General features: G+C 36.1%; 2 protein-coding genes across 2 annotated transcripts in view; both read left to right on the top strand.

Annotated features, from left to right (window-relative positions):
• The window catches only part of LOC134847719 (elongation factor G, mitochondrial-like), a 540,091-nt gene that overhangs the window by 132,852 nt on the left and 390,824 nt on the right, over positions 1-16,415 (top strand). The gene's annotated exons all lie outside the window — the stretch shown is intronic.
• Positions 9,476-16,415, top strand: part of LOC134848661 (uncharacterized) — a 12,670-nt gene continuing 5,730 nt past the window's right edge. The window contains exons 1-2 of the mRNA XM_063866178.1: positions 9,476-9,584; positions 9,983-10,504. Of these exons, the coding sequence (XP_063722248.1) occupies positions 9,488-9,584; positions 9,983-10,504 (619 nt within the window). The 5' untranslated portion in view covers positions 9,476-9,487. The remainder of the gene's footprint in view (positions 9,585-9,982; positions 10,505-16,415) is intronic.

Genomic DNA, 16,415 nt, shown 5'->3' with positions numbered 1-16,415 from the left:
GAAGTCAACACCCACAGAAGAGAAGAACATGCAGGCTGCAACATTTGCTTGATAACTCTAGTCTGTGGAACGCAGTTAATAAGCAAATATATAAAGATAAGACGAGACCTTGATAGCTGCGATGAAATACCTGCAAAGCGTATTGCCGTAAACTTGCCGGATCCTTTATCACATCTCCTATCTGAGCAACCAGAATTATGGGAACTACCATGCTTCGAGTCGAAGACGGACGCAGGAGTGAAACTGCTCCGCGATGTCAAAGCAAAGCTGATCGATAGTCCACAACTGACAAAAAATTGAATAACTTGATGACACAGCAAGACCAATTGCACACGACATGAAGTTATTCAAACCAACTCTTGTGGATAAAATGGAACAGTACGTCCCATTGAGGCTGTCTCTAATTCTTACAATAAAAGTGTTTTTTGGAAACCTTCTTTTGCATGCGCTAGCTATGTATTTATACCACCGCTTCGCAATATTCAGAAGATTGACCCCGAAGTTCCTTAAATCATCGGATGGACGAATCGAATTGAAACCTGTTCTATCTGTGACAGCTTCAGACAAACAAGAATTTCAACAACAGGGATGAGATGGACGCGTGTAAAACTTCGAGCATGCAATCGAGACGAACATCATACTGTTCCTCTGTTCAATTAGCAAATGGACCTGAAGCTGAAAAGGAACAGGAGAATTGAGCTTCAAACGGAAAAAGAGAAATGAGAGAACCGTCTAAACCAGTTTAAATTGCCTCTCATTTACCAAAATTGTCATCACCAAATGTTTAATTTTCATGACTGACAAAGTGGCTCAACAAAAAGAATCATTAACTGAATATATTTATTTTGTCTGACTATTGAAGTCAAACATTTACCCTTTCGTTGTAAACGCTCTATTTAAATTTAGCAGTACTTAGTTGCTTTAAATTATGTTAAAATATGTGAAACCGCTTAAATTTGCGCCGTATAATTATCCCCTAACTTCTAAATGATAATGGGACATTCATTTGCGTAAATCAGAGTTCCTAAATTGAAGATAATCAACTGTCAACAGAAAATTTGAACGGACCAAAGTGTTCTCGCACACTTTGGTCCGTTCAAATTATCTGTTGAACGGACCAAAGTGTGCCGCACTCTCGTGTATCCTGTAAGACCTTACAAAAACCTGCTTCAATATCTGTAAATTATCGGCAATTCAACAGATAATATATAGAATAAGTAATATCGGTTAAACATTTTTCGGTTAACATTTTTAGCAATACGGTTTCCAACCATCTCAAAAATCTATAAACATTTTGATGGCAAACTGACCTTAATTGGACAAACCAGAAGTTTTCAAGGCCTTTTGTCTAAAAAAATCTAATTTTAGCTTTTTCACTTTCGCGCTATAATGACGTCATTAATTTAAGATTAATTTAAGCGCGAACATCCGTAGATGATTGTTATCCACGAGGGATAGGACCAACATACGAGCTGTACAGCTCATCACGGCGAACCGCTGTTGTGCCCCTGCTTAAGAACTACATGCTTTTTTTTGGTTATTTTTCTGGGCTGGGTAATGTTGCCTCAGCCTCAAGCAACGAGCACGGATCATGGTGGGCCTCGAACATCCGACCTTTCGATTGAGAGGTGGAGACGTAACCACTTCACCACTGCTCCCCAAAGTCCAGACAAAGGTGAATATAATAATACACAAGCTGCAGGTGGACTCTATCGACTTGTTTAGCATTGTACGATTCTTGACCGGCATCTCCTCTTCTTAACGGCCGCATTTCACTGGATATGGCATTGATGTCTCCACTGACGCGTAACATCACCCGTGCCCACTCTGGATTGAAATTCCATTCAGGTAGAGATGTTGGAGCATCTGGTAGTGGTATATTGACATCCTCCTCCTCCGCTACACTCTGTACCTGCTGGCAATATGTTAACAGCTTCTCACGATTGAACAGTAGGTCAGGATTTGTTTCCAGATTTTTCCAGCCACAGTTCTGTTCTTCTGTTCCTCTACTCTTGCCGACATTGCGTTTAAGGTGCGTGAAATACGACCACGGATACGTGTACATGAAACTTGAGGAGTTTTTCTTCTCTGTATGGTAATCCGACAAGAACTGGTAATCCAACGGATCGACTGCAGCCGCCCTACGGTCAATTATAGACATGAGGCACACCACGGTGTGAAGCGAAGTTTGAGGTGGAATATCCCGGAAAATATCCATCAGACATTCCGTGAACCCAGCGTCTTGAACAACGACTGGAGTAGAGGACATTTGAGCTTGGGGTTGGTGAAGGTCGACTAAATGCAGACACCATGGGAGAACATTTCTTATTACTGCCGGTGCTACTTGTAGTTTCTGCTTCTTACTCTTCGTCGGCACTGGTGACCGTCTTCTTTTCTGCCCTGCCACTGATCCACTTGCAGTTGAAGTGTTCTTCGTGTTCTCGTTGTCGGCTGTCAACTTATCCAGTGTCAACGTCACGTTCGCGGTTTTCGACTTCGTGTCATCGTCTTTCAACTTCTCGTTATCGGCTGTCAACTTCTCCTTATCGGCTGTCAACTTCTTGTTATCGTCTTTCAACTTCTCGTTATCGGCTGTCAACTTCTTGTTATCGTCTTTCAACTTCTCGTTATCGTCTTTCAACTTCTGCAAGTTCGGGTCTGGCTGGCTGATCTCAATCGCTGCGTCTGGCTCAGGCATTTCGTCATCATCTTCCTCCTCCTCAGACGTTTCTCCTCTCTCAACATTAGTAGTGTGATTCTGATGCTCATTATCAGTCTCAATGGTTGGAGTCACTATGCGGCCTGTCCAAACGGTAGACCAATTATTATTGTTGTACACCTCCATACCGCCATGCACGTCATAGTTCAGACCCAGTTTGCTGGTTGCCAATGGCTTGCCTGACACGTCTTCTCCTTTCTTGTCCTTCTCCTTTCTGTAGAGACAATCCAACCGTTCATCCTTATGACGCTTTTTAGTCAGATAGTTCAACCTCTCGTCGGGGGTCGGGCACCTCGCGTTGTGCCACTCTACCAGAACGTGAGGAACCAACTTTCCTCTCGGATTCGCGTAATATTGAATATAGCAATTGGAGAGGTGCTTTGTAGGTGCTCCTGCTTTGTAGGCACTGAATTGTGTATAGGCAACCTTCTGGATATGGGAAATCCAGTACACCACATCAGCACAGGCAATTGAGTTGGCGATTGGACGGTTGTTTAGGGGTAGTTTTCCCCCTCGAGCAAGTCGCCCATCTCCAAACACCCCATATGTCGATGGGAGGTATTGACAATTTAACTGCGAAACTTCTGCTGAGGGTAGCGAGGATCCGGACCCGCCGGAAAGCTCTGCTTCTTCCTCATCGTCGGGTATTTCGGCCATTACAAAAGTTAATTTAGTTGATTCGTGGAATGTGTGTTCTGGAATTGGAGGTAGGTTTTTTCGTCTACGACGGTACATTGTTATTTGTTATAATGAATTTCAGTTTCACTGAAATTCTGCTTCAAATTTGGTAATTTGACATAATTTTAAGCCAAACTTACGTTAATTTAGTTAGTCCACTAGGTTAAGTTAATCCACTAGTTAATCCACTAGTGAAACCACTACTGATTATTAATAACTTGTTTTAGGTTAATAACTTGTTCTAATCCTGTCCGAAATGTATATCTATGGGATCCATATCTTGCATGATAGTAAAAATCACATTTCTTGACTATCAAGCAAGAATATTTTCTCTTATACCGATTTTTGGAGATTTAACCCTTCTAGAACTTTGTTGTATTGTTTAAGAGGCTACTTGTGTTATAATTTTCTCATCTATTAACAAAGTAGTTGCAGTGTAATTCTAGAGATTAATTTTAAAAAAGTCAAAATGACCCATTTTTGGGGTATATTTTTGGCTGAGAGTTTCGGAGAAAAAATTGCACCATATTAATTCTAAGCAACTTTTGTTCTCTTCACTTTTGGTCTAACTTAACCCAATTTGAGAAAATTGTGTTTGAAATTTCAACATCTGTTTGTTTTGTCCGGTTAATTTAAATCAGCACTGTATTAAAAGCATTTAATTATATTGCCTCTTAGATGATCCCATATGGATGATCCCAAATCCGTTCTCTAAGATCCTTTATGGTAATCACCTCTATACCGATTCCCATCTCATTTCGCCTCGTGTACACTTTAATGAACAATTAGGTTGAAAAAAGTTGTCATAATTTTTACACTCACCTTTAAATAACTACACAACTTGGGGATTCTATTTAGTCATGTCCTAAATTTTTTCAAATTCCCAAGATTTCTAATTTTTGAGGCCTGAAATTTTAAAATTCTGAACTGTTAGTACGAACTTAAGTTTCATATTCAAACAAAAACTAACGTAAAAGAAATGAAGAATTTCATGTAATCCCTAAAAATTTTACTAAGGCGTGCGCTTCTATTGCATCGAGTCTGAGTTCAACGCCAGGTTCGTGATGTTGGGCGGTTGATCTGAAAATTATAGAGCAGTTGCTATACTGAACCAATCATTCTATTAAATGTATATCTAAATTTGTTTTCATTGCAGTAATTGCTCTCAGATTGCTTTTATTGGTGTTCTGCTTTATTTTGGTTAATTGAGTTTTCTCGTATGTGTTTTTAGTAGCGCTGAAAAGTAGACTAAGTAGCACTCATAGAAGAGATGCCTCCGGACAGTTCCAAGGAGGTGTCGTGCATGTGTAAGCTGTGTCATCGAGGTCATTTGTGCAGCTTAAAATTTGGTGCACCTTGTCTGAGCTTTCAAAGTGAAATAACTGATTCTTTTTTTTTCTTACAGTTTTTTCTACATTTTGATTTTGGTTGAATAGTTTACATGTTTGGTCCCGTGACAAAACTAGTTTAGTTGATGGGTCCTGCCTATTATCTTAAAAGAAGAGCCAGCTCGGGATTTGAACCTACGCCTTGAGGTTGGAAGGGAATTCGTACCCGCTAGACTATCAAGGGAAGAAATAAAAATGCTTACTGTAAGAATTAGCCACATACTGTACCTCGATTTTTATTAGAGACCACAGCATTTTTGAGGGACCAAACAAGCACCTGATTTTTTGGCTGCAAAGTCTATAATAACGATACGTAAAAGTTTCGTTTTTTTTTTGTACCGATATGATCTTTATCTTGAAAATTCATATGCAATACGTTATAGGCTTTGCATATCTCAGAAATAACACAGCCTATTTTGGGAAGCGTCGTTTGGTATAGAGGCAGCTGATAAATTGCAAAAAGTTGTAAAAAACAACCCCGACGTGGAGTTTGTGGTAAAAACTCCTGCTGAGTTCCTTTATGCTCCAATAACATTATGCGAAGTCGAAAGACTTTTCAATCTACTAAAGCGAAAGCTAGATGACTGTCAAAATAATTTGATGGAAAATGTGCAAAAGTATTTTTTTATACGTTTATAATACCGAAATTGAAGTTTTCTGCGCTTAATGTTTTTATTTTCTTGGCAACTTTTTCTTGGCAACTTTTGAAACTTAAACAAGTAAACAAAATTTTTATACTTTCTTGGCAATTCTTAAAACACAAAAAAGTACTTTTTACGACCCAAAATTTACTTTTTTGCTGCTCCCTGGTTATAAAGCGGTTAAATGTAATAAAAATACATGTCTCAGTGACCAAGTAAACATGTGAAGGAACTATATTTCTGTAAACTGTTTTTTAAATATTTTTCCACGCAAAATCTGGTGCCAAGAATAATTGAAATTATGGGTTGAAAGATATGTTCCATCACAAACCTTTAGTTTGTGAGTCCAATGAGGTTAACAAGCTTTCAAAAAGTTTACTCAATTGACGGAAAAAAACTGTCACAGTTTCTGTTTTCAGTCTAATTTCGAGCGAGTACGGCGAGCAAGTACATTTGCAAGGTAAAATTCCGCGGTTACTTAAGCCGCAAAAGACATATTTTTACTCCAGGAAAACTAGTATTGGAAGATAAATTTATGTGCTTTCTACTCAATGAAACCGTTTCAAAAATTACAACAAAGTTTTTGCTAAGGTTAGATAAATTTTTTCAGTTTTTTTTGAAATTTTTTGCGTTACTTTTTTTTGAAGTAAACATGAGTTGATTCTGATTATTGCTCTAAAAATCCATCTTTTTGTTTTTCAATTTCTCGCGCAATGCTCAAAAAACGGCCCAAAAATGAAAAGAAATTGGTTATGAACGTGGTCGGAGTTTTCCGTGCCACTTGCTAAGCAATTGACTATCCCGGTTAGTCATTGGTGGTTTTTTCATAGAATAATTTTGGATAAGGTACACTATGTTCAACACGCTTTCTTATTTTCGTCCGGATAGATTCGTGCAACTTCTTAGTCAAATACCGATCCTATTCTTACTCTGATTTTTCCTAGTCTCAAAAGATCGAGTATATACTGGTATTTTTGTGAGGATAGAGGGGAGGAAGAGCAACTGCTTTCTAAGTTAAATTGAATCTTCTCTGGCTGAAACCATAAATAGTTTCAGCCGTACAAATTATTGGAAGTTTTAGGCATGGATCATGATTGGTTAGTTCTTGGAATTTTTTAAGTGATAGTTATCAAGAATATACTTGGATATAATATTTTCGTCTATATAACAATATCAATAACTCAATATAGCAAAAAAGTTGTCGACTTGTTTTAGTTTGACTGAAATTGATTTTCCGAGCACTACCAGAATAGTATAAAGACCCTCCTTTGGCCAAAAGTTATGCGTTTTTTCGGTATGCGCTCCCCTCCTTCATAATTAGTGTACATTGGCGCTAAAGGCGCCCTTAGAAAAAATTTAATGTTGGCCAGCCTAAATGGATGTCATAAAATAAGACTAAATAGGACTAAATTTTCGAAATTTTTTTCAAAATTCAACCACGCCCCCTCGAGAAAATCCTCGATCCGCCACCTGTTTTTTTTAATATGTTGGTTTTTTTTCAGAATCAACGCTGTCGGCTAAAGTACAATGATGTGAGCAAAAAAGCTCAACAACTCTGAAATAGAGCCAGCAGAAATACTTCAATGTTGAATCTAGAACTTTAATCTGGAGAGGGGGTAGATCTTCAATAAATATCCGGAATTATTGTTAGCCTTATTTTTCATGTATTTATTTAGGGCCCGGTCAGCAAAAATTGATGTCACTAAACTAGTACCAAAGGGTAGTTCTTTTTTGGGTTCGGTTCCTGCCTGCCCCCTTCGGTTTTTTTTTTGTAAATTTCGGTTTACGAAGTTCTATTTTAAATGATTTTTGAAATTATAAACTGCAATAAAAACGTAATAGAATTAGTGGCTGGTATTTACATGATAGCATGCGCATGTAGGTGGTCAGCATTCAAAACAGTAGACTCCAATGGAGTAGGTAGTTGATGGCGTGACATAGACTCCTGTCGAGCTAATTTTGTATGTTTCTCCATTGTGTACAATATTTCTTGCATGCAAATTGCCATATGAACATTTTTCCAACAACTTAAAATGGTAATTCGGCGAGGGATTGGAAATTGAAAAAGCCGTTTTTTCAGCATCATGTCAATGTTACGAATGCCCAATCGAGCTAGCGAGCATAGTGTCATAATTGAAGTTCACTTTTTCCAACTAAACTCGCCAATAAAACTTTTCATTTTGGTGGCACGTTTGTTGCATAGTACTGGCAGCTTAATAGCATGAATTTTCCAGTTTATCAGTGACTAGTTTGGTCTATGTAAATTGTAAGTGTGAGTGGCGCATTTTTTTAGGGAAGTCGACATATGTACTTGAAATGACTGAAGTTCGATTCCCGCAGAAGTCAGTTTCTTTCGAAGACCATTACCATTTTTAATTTGCTTGATTTTCTTTGGCAGCTTTGCCTCTGTGTTAATGATTCGAGCAGCACTAATTATTGGCACAGTTTGGCGCAATGTTTTTTCACTTTTTTTCCTGTTAACATCTATTCTTACAAATTTGTAAGAATTACGTGCAGTTTTTTCATTTCCAGGATGACAGGATAGATTTCCTGAAAATTCAAATCAAAGTACCGAGTACACTTAGCAGAGTCATTAGTTTTTTTCAAGGTGTCTTATTTTCTCGGATTCGTGGTTTTTACACTAGCGTAAGCTTAGTGTATTATTAAGAATCTTCTTTATTTCTAACCTAAACCGCAAATATTGGCGCCACTTTTGGGACGACTTTTTGATAGCATGTGCTTTGACACTCGAATATTAGTACGTTAACACATTTGATGCATTTTAAATTGATCAAATGAACCGAAAAAAGTTATTTGTTTTAAACAATGTGACAATCATAAAAACTCGGTTTCAGAAATTTTCTAACTCAATTTATCTTGCAATTTTTTAAAATGCATAATATACATAATGTGGCTTTATGCTTTCCGATTTGGTCCATGCAAAGTTAGTGTGGATGCCTTCAGTTTATATTCCAAATTATTACATGCTAAACTGTGTCTATTTGTATTTGGTGTCACTTCTGCTGAATGGCATTGACAATTTATTATATGCAGCTGCGTTATTCGTGACTAGTGTTTGTCGGTGTTTAAGCGTGCGGGGCTGAGTGGCTAGTGCGTGAGTCTCAAAATCTCCTGATTGCAGTAGGCCGCAGATCCAAATCTAGACCTTGCCGAATTTTTGCTAATACATGGATTATTTCGATTTTGACTTATTGCACTTTCTAGAGCTGCTTTTTGCTTTTTGCCGCTTTCTCGCTAGTGTTTGCGAAGCGAAGCTCCATCTCTGTGTTAAAAATATTAGTTTCAATTGTTTTTTGTGCATGAGGCGATGAAAGGATCTAAGCTAAAGACTAAATTAGATGCCTAAAATCTAGGTATTCTTAGTAAATTAGGGGTAGATTGGAAAACTGACTAATAAAAAAACAAAATAAAACAATTTCTTTCAATTTGTTTGCAGAATTTTTTTGAATTTTTCGAGTTTTTTTATTCCCAAGATGGCGCTTGAAACATTGATATTGAAAAATTATGTTACTATTTTTTAAGGTCTTGGTCAAAAATTTATTGTTTTTTTTTTACTACTAATCTGCAATTATCCTGTATAATAAGCCTGCTCACTTGCTTTACTAGCTCGAAATTACACGAAAGATGATAAAATTTCAAACCGGTTTTTCTCGACACTGAAAAAAAATTAATGTCGTTCGAATCAAGACTGGAAGAGCTTTGATATGATACATCATTCAACCCAGTCCGATAGGTTTTTGAAGTACCTAATTTTGCGTGGAAAAAATGAAAGAAAAACCAAGACCGAATACAAGTTCCCCCCCATTTTACTGGTCGGAACAATAACGTTTTTGTGCCGATTAAATATCATTTAGGATATTCTGTAATTGAACGAAACTTATAACTGCCGAAAACTATTTAACAGTTAAATAAGCAGACAAATAATCTTGCTTACATTTGTACTTTTTGTTATATACTGACAAAATTTCATTCATTTGACAAAGTTTCTGTTTTATGGTTAACTCGTCAGCATATGACATTTGACGAAATAAATATTAACAATGCAACAAGTTTTCATTTTCTTCACAGCAAGCCTTTTATCTTCGAAGACAGTCACAGGAAAAAGTGCACGATTGGGAGAGGAAACGAAGAATGAAGGTAATCAAATAGAGAAATTTGTAATATGAAGTCATTGTTAATGAGGAAATTTTGTCAGGTAGGGTTAATGGTCTTTACCAATTGGGCTTAGGAAAATTAAGAAATCCATATTCACCCAAAAGTTTGTTGCTCGACAAATAATTTTTTTGAACTGAATTGTGTCATTTTGAGAAGTGATGCAAAAGAATGAAGAGAATGAAACTGAAATTTGATGAAAGTGCCTAAAAAAAATTTACCTTGATCATAATATTTAGTTCAGTTGGTTTTTTATAAGGTAGAAATCCTTTTCTTGCTATCTTGGGTGTTGAGTATCTGTAAAAATAATATCCTTTAAACCATCCCGTACTCATTGATAATCAGATCCGTACTCATTGGTAATCAGATCACTGGCTTTTCAGAGCCACAGCAGTATGAGACTGCACCTGATCTAACTGCTCTAGTTAATCAGGTCCACGTTGAGCTACGCCAAGCCCAACTGGAGTATGGCACAAACCAAGTGACGGACACTACAAACATGGTCATGGTAAGCTACAGCTGGAACGAAAAAGAACCTGCCAGAAATATTTACGCTGCACTGAAAGCCAGCGGAATAAACGCCTGGATCGACTACTACAACATGACTTATGCGAATAACCTGCCTCAAGCGATGGGCGAAACCGTCGAAGACTCGACTGTAATTGTGATATGTTATTCACAAGCTTACCAAAATAGTCAAAATTGCAGACAGGAAGCTCTCTATTCGTTTCAATTGAAGAAAAAACAAGTGTTCGCTAAAGTACAGGAAAACTTCAAGGCCACGGGCTGGTTAGAATTCATTGTAGCAGATCATCAGTACTACAACTTCTACGATGAATCTTTGTTCGAATCAAACTTTGAGAACCTGCTCGGAAACGTGGAAGGGGGGCTGAATGGATCAGATGGTAAACTCAGGTTTAGTCTGACGATGGGTTTTGTCAGTGTCGCTTCTAAATTTTTTTTCTAAAATTACGCTGCTAAAACATGTCATAAAAACAGCGCTGATTTAAATTATTCCAATAAAACAAACATTGGAAAATCTGAACGAGTTTTTCTCCATTTGAGTTAAGATTAGACAAAAAGCGACCAAATTTAAATCTGCTTAGAATTTTACCAGAATTAATATGGTGCAATTTATTTTGCGAAACTTTGAACCAAAATTTTACTTCAAAAATGAGTCATTTTGCATGTTTCTAGTTAATCAAAAACTACGCTAAATTTAACAAGGTAATTGATGAGAAAGTTATATCAAAAGGAGCCTCTTACATAGCCCATCAATGCTTTATCAAATTCCTCCAAGAGTTTAACAAATAATTTGGGTTTTAATTAGTAAAAAATACTTTCTCATCAATTAACTTGGTAGCTTTAGCTTGACTTGTGATTAAGTAGAAAAAAAGAAACAAAATGACGCATTTCTAGGGTAGCCATTTGTTCCTAAATTTTCCACCAAATCAATCCTGGTAAAATTCTAAGCAACTCTTGATCACTTTACTTTTTGTCTGATTTTGATCCAGTTTGTAAAAAACCCTTTAAAAAATCCAAATTTTGATTGCTCTGCCCAGATAGTTTAAATCAACACTGAAGCAACTGATTTTAAAAAAAATTATTTTACCTAGTGAACAGATTAAGCGAATTATTTTTAAAATTCAAAGTGCGTTAACTCCCTTGAAGATTTATTATAAGATGATTTACGAGACAATCAAATGTTATAGAATTGTTTTTTTTCTTATTTTTTGCTCGAATTTTGAGACAAATCTGGCATTCATGTCCCGCGGTCTGCGACTTATGTTGCGACTGTAAAGGTCTCGCATAAGATTATCTCGCGAATAAAAAATTCACTGGAGCCGATTTCAATGTCACCCATGGCCAAACATAAATCAAGTAAATCCGGTTGCTGTGCAAAACTAGCACAGAATGTTCCAAACATATTTTAAAAAACCACAAATTTTGTTTTAAACATAATTTCAATTTTTTCAGGGTGTTGTGATGAAAGAATCTGAACTAAAGGTTTTATGCATAGTCGATATTCAAAATAAAATAGGTATACTTACACCTGCGAAGCTTGTGTGATAGTATGAACTCTTTTTTACAATCTTGTCGCAAATATTGTTGCGACGCAAATATTGTTGCGACGCAAATAATGTTGCGACAAAATGTGTTCATTTTGACAGTGTTCATTTTGATCAATAACCTGCTATTAAGTACTGCAAACTCTAAAGATATCAACACAGACTCTTAATTAAAATTAGCACTTTAGCTTCAAGGTATCATGGATTTGTAGCGTAGAGGTAGGGAAGGGGACAGTAACAAATTATAAGGGTTCAAACCAGGGGAGGGTCGGATGTTTTTAAGGAACTTTTTCGTATACTAGTTCAAATGCGTCCGCTCTATAAAATGAGGCATTTTAGTCAGTAAATTTCTAATGCGTCATATTTGGCTTGCGTCATTTAGCAATTATGTAGACTCATAATTGGCGTGCATCAATTCAGAAATTTTGTAGATTCCAATTGTTACTCATTCACTTTTTCCCAGTAGCGTTATCGGTGATATTTTTGCTTTTTGCTTGTGTATTCGAAGTGCAACTTCGCCTCTGTGTATGAAACAGTTTTTTTTTCGAAAATTAACTGATAAAAAACATGATAAATAAAAAATAGCAATTTTGTTTTGCAGAATTTTTTTGAACGTCTGAATTTTTTTATTCCCAAGATTTATTGTGTTATAATTAGCCAAAAAAAAATTAGCCGAAAAATAAAGCTTATAAATCCAGTTTTTTTTTTCGATAATAGGAAATACTTTGCAAATACCCTCCATTTATTTGAAAAAAAAGCCATCATAAAAAGGGATAACGCCCGGGATAGCTATCATAAAAAGAACATGCGCAACCGTATACATCCATATATGATTTAACTGGAAAATAGCAAACCACACGTCAGAAATCATTTTTTTGGAATCACTCATCATAATCACTCTTTTTCTTCAGCTATATTTGTTAGCAGACTTTGAACATTTTTCAATTTGAGCTATGACTGACACCATAATTGGTGCTGTATATGGAAACGATATAGCGCCATGTTTGTGTTATTTATGGAAACAATGCTTCCATAAAACAATACGTTTAATTGAACGAGCTTTTAATGAAAGAAAAAACCGAATTATTTTAGCGTTTGTAGAGGACGAGAAAACTATCTCCATAGAAACTGAAATTAGTGATTTGATTTTAGGGTTTAGAGGAAAATCAAACTTTTGTGCTCCTCTCTGGAGCGCACAACAAAATGCTTAAAATCTTGAAATGTTTTCTTGAATACAATTTGGTCTTAGGTTTTACGGGAATTTACCGCAATTTACCAAAAATTTTTGTCGGCTTGGTTGCCGTTCGATAAGAGTGCTTGATTTTTCAGTTAAACACCGTCGATTGTGTGTCCTTAAATATGATCGATTCCTTCATTAGAACATCGTTCCAGACAAAATTTGTTTAGTTTTTTTTAACTTTCAAATTTTTTTGCGGATTTTGTGGGTAGTTTGTAATGCCTCTTTACGTCCAATATCCTCTGGGTGACGAAATCAATCTGCTTTGATTAATTAATCGCTTGCAAAAAAAAGAAAAACCAAAAATAAGACAAAAAAATTCTGCTATTGCTCAAAAGACGTGCAACTTTGTCAAACCCCATTTATCTTATAATCCCCTTTTTATAAAACAGTTTAATATTGTTCAATTGGAATCAATACCTGCGTCTTATGTGATTGGAAAAATATTTGACAGGTCTGTTTTTTTTCGGTTTTTAATCGCTTAGCGCATTGACAATTTAACGCGACTCCAAATTAAGTCGAAACTGATATCAGACAATTTAAATGCTTGTAATAATGTTTACTAGATTACAAACGAATCTTTTTGTGCTGCACATGCCTCTCTACACAAAAGTTTTCTTATAACCAAGGCAACTTGAGATACCCTACAAACAAGATACTTTTTGCCGGCTATGTTTTAGACTTATCTTTTGCAAATACGTTATCTGATACAAACTTTCTTTCCGTTTGTGCATTAATGTGTTAGTCAGAGAGACAATTTTCTGTCTTTAATTTTTTTTCCATTTGTGAGTATTTTTTCTCCGGTTCAGAACGGAAAGACTTACTTTTTTAATTCCCTTTTTGTCAACAAACAGTTTTTTTTTGTTTTTTTTATCAGGCTACAATTTCATGCTACTTTTTCAGCCACCAAATCTGAGTTTCATTTGAATTGAGCTGTTATCAAGTTTTATATCGGTTTTATGTGAACATAGGTTCAGTGGCATTTGAAAATTACTTTTTAGTTTGATTTTTTCTGGTTTTTGCAATAGTTTTGGAAATTTTGAATAGCCTAGGTATAATTTTTCGATTTTTACTTGTATGAATTTTGAAACATTTCTTGGAAACATTCATCTTTTTAAATAGTTGGTTTTTCACTATTTTTCAAGTTCAAGTTCTTTAATCGCGTGTGGTGCGTAATTCGGCTTCGCATCTGTTCAGGAGTACTTTCAGCCACCAGCGGATTTAAGGGGGCTGGTGTCCCCCTCAGGGATTCAACCCCCTGCCGACTCAAAGGGTCCCCCTTTGTGCTATTTTGAGGTATCCATTTTTGACTGACTGAACCTAAAACTTTTTCTGAAGGCGCCTTTGGCGCCATAATATACTAATTTTCAGGGGGCAGCGCAGAAAATTTGGTCAAAATGGGGTCTTTATAATGATTGGGAGAGCTCAGAAAATCAATTTGGTCGACCTAAAAAAAGGTCGACAAAATTTTCGATTTTTTTTGAAGATCCGCCCCCCTCCTCGAGAAAACCCTAGATCGAGGAAACCCTAGATCCGCCCCCCTCCTCGAGAAAACCCTGCTTTCAGCTAATAAAAAAATGATTTTTGCATATGCAAGGGCAAGTGATTTTTAACCGAAATTTATACTTGGTTTTCGTAAATAATTTTGCTTATCAATCTTGCTAGAAGTTCAACTTACATTATTATTGTATTATTTTGTATCTTAGCAGCTTTGAAACCCCCTTCAATGTGGTCTTAAATATATATTTTTTCGCTGAATGTTTTTTTTTTGTTTCCGTAATTGTAAATTCCCGAAACAAAAAAAAAATTGTTTAACTGTTGAGAAAATGTGAAAAGATGTTAAAGCGTTTTACCGGCTGAAATCGAAAACTAATTGATTTCAGCCGATGAAGCGATAATTTTTTTCCCCCTATTTTTATTCATTTCTGAGCGTTTAGTGTAAATTAGCCTACATTGAGGAACCAAGGTATTTTTTTTTCAAACGGAAGAAACCCACCAAATAAAAACTGGTACCATAATTATTTATTAGTTTTTTTTCACGCCCATCTGGAAAATTCAATTTTGAGTACCCTTGATTATGAAGAGTTTTAAAGATGCATTAAACAAAGACTTCGTTAAAATAAAACTTGAGGCATTATTAGTCATGCTAACGACAGTGATTAGTTTTCTTGATTTTAATGCTTGTGTGTAAGGGGAGGGGTGGGGGTGGGTTAGTTGATTACCACCAGCTTTTTTTGGCGTATAAGCTTGGTCTAGAAACATTGGTTACCAATAGTTTATCAATTTTAACACTCGGTTGAATATCTGCAAAGCGTGCAATAAACAGCCTAATGTTCCTGCTTACCATTTGTCTCTGGTGGTACTTTCTTAAATGCCTTTTCAAGTTCAAATAGAACTATGCAACTCATCTTCATGGCAATAAATTGAAAAAAGGTTAAAAGTGCAATTAATAGGTTAAGAGCTGCAATTTCAGAAGACCGCCTTGCAGATGGACCTCTAAATTCAACTGGAAATTCTATGCACTGAACTTCTAATACTGTTTAGGTCACTGCGGTTTCTGAAAAATAGACAGAAATTACATCGGCAAATCTACTGTATTCTTTTTCGATTAATTTAGACGTGCTTGTTATTTTGCGCTTGACTAAGTGTTAGTCACCAGCGCATATTGTTTTTTTTGAGAAATTTGAGTTAAAATAAGTCCTAAAATATAGACCCTTAAATCCGTTTTTGATAAATCTCGCCTTAATTTCCCCACATATTAAACTTTATACAATATTCCTGCCGTGTCAATTTCCGCTCCCTCCATTTAACTAATTTAAAGCGTCTGGTTTTTTGTTTTTACCTTTTATCTTGTTGGACGTTCCAAAGTTGTGTGTGCTTGTACATGATCGTAACCAGCCAGCTGTGACTTATTATAGAACTATAAAATATTGATATCTTTTTTTGCCTATTAGGTCATGGAGAAGTGGTGATTAGCATGGTGCATACCCACAGAACCGCATTCCCGGATAGCCAAAAAAAGTTTCTCTTCAAAGTCATTAGTAACAAATAAGTGTCTGGAGATGAGGCAGGGAGCAGACGCCAAAAAAGTGTTCAAAACAAAACCTCATTTTTTCAAATGCTAGACCAAGTTAACATACTCCCCCCTCCGCCAAAAAAGGAAGCCGTCTGGGGGGATGTTAACTTGGTTCTAAGCTGAGAATTTTTGGGGGTTGATTTTTTTGCGAAGTTCGTTTCGGGATAGCTCAAAATTAGCCGATCCAAAAAGGGCTCGATATTTTTCAAAGCAAACATAAAAATTTTCTATTCTGAGGGTCTATAAGTTACTTGGGATGGGGGGTGGGAGCTATAATGTCAAAAAGCTGTTTTTTATATTTTTATTTTCTTATTAATTTTTGGTGTGAATCGAATCGAATTTTTAGGCTACCTGGAAAAAAATAATTTCGGCTATCTGTGAACAGTTTTATTTTTCGGCTATCCGGGTATTCGGCTCCATGACATGCCACCATG

This window comes from Symsagittifera roscoffensis, chromosome 6 (assembly GCF_963678635.1).
Source record: "Symsagittifera roscoffensis chromosome 6, txSymRosc1.1, whole genome shotgun sequence".
In the NCBI taxonomy this organism is placed as follows: Eukaryota; Metazoa; Xenacoelomorpha; order Acoela; family Convolutidae; genus Symsagittifera; species Symsagittifera roscoffensis.
Note: the sequence above shows the minus strand (reverse complement) of the source record. Positions and strands in the feature narration are given on the sequence as shown.